The 6,425-nt window shown below is 42.0% G+C and overlaps 1 protein-coding gene across 1 annotated transcript in view; it reads right to left on the bottom strand.

The window, feature by feature from the left end:
* Positions 1-3,300: 3,300 nt before the first annotated feature.
* The window catches only part of dnah7 (dynein, axonemal, heavy chain 7), a 184,405-nt gene continuing 181,280 nt past the window's right edge, over positions 3,301-6,425 (bottom strand). The window contains 1 exon segment of the mRNA XM_024000724.2: positions 3,301-4,975. Within this exon segment, the coding sequence (XP_023856492.1) occupies positions 4,769-4,975 (207 nt within the window). The 3' untranslated portion in view covers positions 3,301-4,768.

Below are 6,425 nucleotides of genomic sequence, written 5' to 3'. Positions count from 1 at the left end.
ATTCCTGACATTTAATCTTTGTAAAAATGTCCCATCTTAGGTCAGTTAGGATCACCACTTTATTTTAAGAATGTGAAATGTCAGAATAATAATAGAGAGAATGATTTATTTCAGCTTTAATTTCTTTCATCAAATTCCCAGTGGATCAGAAGTTTACATACACTCAATTAGTATTTGGTAGCAATGCCTTTAAATTGTTTAACTTGGATAAAACGTTTCGGGTAGCCTTCCACAAGCGTCTCACAATAAGTTGGGTGAATTTTGGCCCATTCCCCCTGACAGAGCTGTCAGGGCTTTGTGATGGCTACTCCAATACCTTGACTTTGTTGTCCTTAAGCCATTGTTTCACAACTTTGCAAGTATGCTTGGGGTCATTGTCCATTTGGAAGACACATTTGCGACCAAGCTTTAACTTCCTGACTGATCTCTTGAGATGTTGCTTCAATATATCCACATAATTTTCCTCCCTCATGATGCCATCTATTTTGGTGAAGTGCACCAGCCCTCCGCAGCAAAGCACCCCACAACATGATGCTGCCACCCCTGTGCTTCACGGTTGGGATGATGTTCTTCGGCTTGCAACCCTCCACCTTTTTCCTCCAAACATAACGATGGGCATTATGGCCAAACAGTTCTATTTTTGTTCACACAGAGGACATTTCCCCAAAAAGTACGCTCTTTGTTCCCATGTGTAGTTGCAAACCGTAGTCTGGCTTTTTTATGAAGGTTTTAGAGCAGTGGCTTCTTCCTTGCTGATCGGCCTTTTAGGTTATGTCGATATAGGACTCGTTTTACTGTGGATATTGATACTCTTGTACTTGTTTCCTCCAGCCGTTTCACAAGATCCTTTGCTGTTGTTCTGGGATTGATTTGCACTTTTTGCACCAAAGTACGTTCATTCTAGGAGACAGAACGCGTCTCCTTCCTGAGCGGTATGATGGCTGCGTGGTCCCATGGTGTTTATACTTGTGTACTATTGTTTGTACAGATGAACGTGGTACCTTCAGGCGTTTGGAAATTGCTGAACTAGACTTGTGGAGGTCTAGAATTTGTTTTCTTAGGTCTTGGCTGATTTCTTTGGATTTTCCCATGATGTCAAGCAAAGGGGCACTGAGTTTGAAGGTAAGCTTTGAAATACATCCACAGGTACACCTCCAATTGTTGGAAAAAAATACTTGTGTCATGCACAAAGTAGATGTCCTAACCGACTTGCCAAAACTTTAGTTTGTTAACAAAACATTTGTGGAGTGGTTGAAAAATGAGTTTTAATGACTCCAACCTAAGTGCATTTAAACTTCCGACTTCAACTGTATACTACATACTCTATCCACATACTGTCCATAATGTCTAAACATCCCATCTGTCACGGCCAACGTAAGCAGGAGACCAAGGCGCAGCGTGGTAAGCGTACATTCTTCTTTATTAAAAGAACGAACACTGAACAAATCGAACAAAATACAAACCGAACCGTGAAGCTAATATTTATAGTGCAGACAGGCAACTAAACATAGATCGTGAACCCACAAAACCAAAAGGGAAAATGGCAACCTAAATATGATCCCCAATCAGAGACAACGATAAACAGCTGCCTCTGATTGGGAACCTATTCAGGCCACCATAGAGACATACATATACTAGACTTACCAAAACCCCTAGATATACAAAAACCCTATACCAAACAAACTAGCATTCCCACCCTCGTCACACCCTGACCTCACCAAAATAATAAGAAAACAGAGATAACTAAGGTCAGGGCGTGACGGTACCCCCCCCCCCCCAAAGGTGCAGACTCCCGACCGCAAACCTGAACTTATAGGGGAGGGGTCCGGGTGGGCATCTACCCTCGGTGGCGGCTCTGACTCTTTACACTGATCCCTCCGCCTTTGTAAATCCGGACAGCGGATCATCGCCGGAGGCCCCGGACCGGAGACCCCGCCGGAGACCCCGGACCGGAGACCCTTGCTGGAGACCCCGGGCCGGGGACCGTCGCTAAAGACCCCGGGCTGGGGACCGTCGCTGGAGGCCCCGGACTGGGGATTGCCGCTGGAGATCCGGACTGTTAAAGTTGTTTTCAAGTCGCAAAAACCTTCAAGCGCTATGATGAAACTGGCGCTCATGAGGACTGCCAGAGGAAAGGAAGACCCAGAGTTACCTCTGATGCAGATGATAAGTTCATTAGAGTTACCAGCCTCAGAAATTGCGGCCCAAATAAATGCTTCAGAGTTCACGTAACAAACATCTCAACATCAGCTGTTCAGAGGAGATTGCGTGAATCAGACCTTCATGGTCGAAACGCTGCAAAGTAACCACTACTAAAGGTCACCAATAATAAGAAGAGACTTGCTTGGGCCAAGAAACACAAGCAATAGACATTAGACCGGTGGAAATCTGTCCTTTGGTCTGATGAGTTCAAATTTGAGATTTTTGGTTCCAACCGCTGTGTCTTTGTGAGATGCAGAGTAGGTGAACGGAGGATTTCCGCATGTGTGGTTCCCACCGTGAAGCATGGAGGAGGAGGTGTGATGGTATGGGGGTGATTTGGTGGTGACACTGTCTGTGATTAATTAGAATTCAAGGCACACTTTTCAATATGGCTACCACACCATTTCCCATCTGGTGTGTGCTTAGTGGGACCATCATTTGTTTTTTAACAGGACAATGACCCAAAACACACCTCCAGGCTGTGTAAGGGCTATTTGAACAAGCAGGAGAGTGATGGAGTGCTGCATCAGATGACCTGGCCTCCACAATCACCCAACTTCAACCCAATTGAGATGGTTTGGGATGAGTTGGACGGCAGAGTGAAGGAAAAGCAGCTAACAAGTGCTCAGCATATGTGGGAACTCCTTCAAGACTGTTGGAAAAGCATTCCAGGTGAAGCTAGTTGAGAGAATGCCAAGAGTGTGCAAAGCTGTCATCATGGCAAAGGGTGGCTACTTTGAAGAATCTCAAATATAAAATATATTATGATTTGTTTAAGACCTTGTTAGTTACTAAATGATTCCATATGTGTTATTTCATAGTTGTGATGTCTTCACTATTATTCTACAATGTAGAAAATAGTACAAATAAAGAAAAACCCTTGAATGAGTAGGTGTGTCCAAACCTTTCACTGGTACTGTATTATTTATACTCCGAACTCCGACATTGCTCCACCTAATATTTCTTAATTCCATTATTTTACTTTTAGATCTGTGTATATTGTTGTGAGTTGTTAGATATTAGTTTGACCAATCAGATGAACTTTGAAAAAGATCTGATGTGAAAAGATCTAATGTGACCAATTAGTCAGAAAAAAGATCAGAATTTGGCTGCCTGTGTAAATGCAGCCTTAGGGACATAACATGGGCAGTTTGAGCTACCAGGAAGTGACGTTGCAAACTAGTTCATTGCTGCCACCTCTCATTGAGTAACTGCAGGCTGCCATTAACTTTCTCTGTGTGCGATTTTAAAATAATCAGTTCAAGGACATACAGTACATCTGGTGAATTAGAAGCAATTATTGGTACAATGATTGTTTTCGAAAAATGGTTTTATATACATGAAGATTGACCACGAAGATTGCAATTTTTCCATTCACTATAATGGGGGGGATCCTATTTTCTGCTAACAACTTCTGCCGTACCGAGGTCGGCTAAAAACCTTTTAGTCACAGGGTCCTTAGATTAGTGATACGGTTTGTGGGCACTATGGTGTTGATTGCTGGGCTGTAGTCAATGAACAGCATTGGTGTTCCTTTTGTCCAGGTGGGAAAGGGCAATGTGGAGTGCAATTGAGATTGCGTCATCTGTGGATCTGTTGGGGCGGTATGCGAATTGGAGTGAGTCTAGGATTTCCGGCATGATGGTTTTGATGTGAGCCAAGTCATTTTTTAAGATTATTACTTATTTCACGTGATTGGTGATTCATTTATGTTTGTCCCTCATTAGAATAGATAGGCTAGAATCATTTTAACAATTTCATTTTTAATGTGAAGTTTGCATTGTATTGCCCCATCCCTGCCCCATCCCTGTTGCACACAGCAATTATGGTTGATTTAAGATTTTTTTTAAACTTCAACACTGTTACTTTAATTGACACCTACTATAGTATATTTTCTTAATTTAAACTCTTGAGATAGGAAAACATGTTTTTTTATGAATTTGAACCGTTTTATTTTTTTTAACCAAATTACCTTAGCAAAAAGGCACTCTAGTGGTGGAATGACACATCTCTGATCACATTTGATTCTGCAGAGCTGCCCTCAGAACAAGATAGAATAAGAACAATCTGTGTTTGTATCTGTCATTGGAGAATTTGAAGCAAAATTTGATTCGTTTAAAGAAAGTTGTGTTGCTCTAAAATGTTGCTCTATGTACAGATGCATCTTAGAAATCAAGAATTATTGTGAAAATGTAATGGCAATCATTGTTGGCAGACTAATCAAGAACTTTAAAAGTTCTGATTGTTGTGCAATCAGCCGTGTCGAATTTTAAGATTTTAAGGCTGATGTTCAATTATGTAATACAAAGCTACGGAAACATGCAAAAGTTCAATGTCCAGTGCTTGTGGGTATAGAGGCGTTGCATCTATGAGGTTTTGGGCTCATCCTCATCACTTGTGCTTTTGTGTATGCTTCCGTAGCCCATCAAAGTAAAATATCATCTCAGCAATACATTCATGAAGCACTGTGTGAAAAAAAAAAACAAGCCAGAGCCCATCCTTTTCATAACTCTTCTTACATAAAACTGGATAAATAGTAGGTGCAAAACAGAGCATAGGGGGAAGTCTATGCATTGAGCTGGCAAAGCAGCGCCACCCCTCGTCTGATCCAGTGCTCGGCGGGCACGTCCGAGTTGAGCGCCATGGCGATTACGTAGTTGGTGGAGTGGCCAGTGGTGGAGAGTGTGCCGCGGCGCTCGCCGGTCTTGTAGACGGGGGAGAGGTAGCACATACGCTGGGGGATGTCCTGCCTTTTGATTGGTTTCAGCCACATCTGGGGGGCAGGAGAGGGAAGAATGGATGGAGGATGGAGGACAGGAATGGAGAGAGGGGGTACAGGCAGAGAGGGGGGGATGATGTCCACATGAGTAGGCAGGAGGACAATGATGAGGAGAAAAGACAAGGTGGGATGGTTTTAGGAAATGGAATGGATGTGAGGAAGAAAGTTGGGACAACATCAGAGAATTAAACAATTAAACCAGTTGGAAATTTGGTGGCGTAACATTTGATACAATAGTAGTGAGAGAGTGAGACCCTGGGGTACATTAGCAGGTTTGGTAAAACAAAAAGGATAAACTGGAACACTCAACTTCTCACAAAAGCGAGTTTGTGAAATCCTCATCCAATTTGATAGCAGGAGCTGCTGGTTAGATTTGCATTTCAAATCTGACAGTGTTGTGTTTRCCCCCACAAATAATAAACACATTTTAAATAAAGTTCCGCTCTTGTCAAAACAAATTTTGATAATAAGAGTGCCCTGAAATGTCTGAATATTAAAAAGAGAATGCTTGTGCATTATTCAACAGCCGGCATTGTGAGGGCAAAGAAGAAGAGGGGGGAAAAAAAAACAACTGAGAAAACGTACAAAGCAATCAGTTATACTTTGTCTGGGAGCTTCTTGCAGGAATCTGCCACTAGCAATCTATTTTAATGTCTTACTTAATATACTATTCATACACCATATCAAGTTGTAATTAAGAAGCCCGCTAGAAACTAGGGGAGGATAAGAGAGGACAAACTTTGTTATTGCGCTTGCCATGTTTGGGCTGAAATTGATGCGGCTGGGTGAGGCCCTGAGATAGAGCTTTGAACACGACGCTGGGAACAATCTCCTGGGTTGAACAACGGAGCATCATTTTTTGATTCTGCCGTTTGWMGTTGTTTGTACTCTCCTTGGCACCTACAGGGTATTGTAGTCTGATAAAAAGAGCTGCCTCGTAGGAGTTAAGACACAGAATATAGATAGAATCTGCTCAGTTTCACTACAGTTGGGTCCACTGATACATGGGAAGATATTATCCCTCTCTCTCTCTATGCCCGGTGGAATTCATGGGAAAAGAATACATTAATCTTTATCCTCTGAAACCACTGTGAGGTAAAACGCTATGCATCGAGGGAAGATGGAGACATTGTCCTGACATGAAATGYAAACTCAGTAGATACTGAATAATTTGCAACAAACATCATCAGGATCTTAACACGTAGGCCAGGATTCAAACACACCGCACTGCACCACAAAAGCTATTTAGTGTTCGTTCTACTTAGACCTTACTTATAAAACTGATATTTACTTATACAATCCCACGTTAAACAAACTACAACTTATAAAGTCTTCATAAGCACAATATTCATGCTTTGAAAATCCTCTATAAGCTTATGTCATACTGTATAAATGGTGTATAACATGTAACATATCAGCTCCCTATGTATGTTACATTACAGCT

The sequence above is a fragment of the Salvelinus sp. IW2-2015 genome, linkage group LG2, assembly GCF_002910315.2.
Source record: "Salvelinus sp. IW2-2015 linkage group LG2, ASM291031v2, whole genome shotgun sequence".
In the NCBI taxonomy this organism is placed as follows: Eukaryota; Metazoa; Chordata; class Actinopteri; order Salmoniformes; family Salmonidae; genus Salvelinus; species Salvelinus sp. IW2-2015.
Note: the sequence above shows the minus strand (reverse complement) of the source record. Positions and strands in the feature narration are given on the sequence as shown.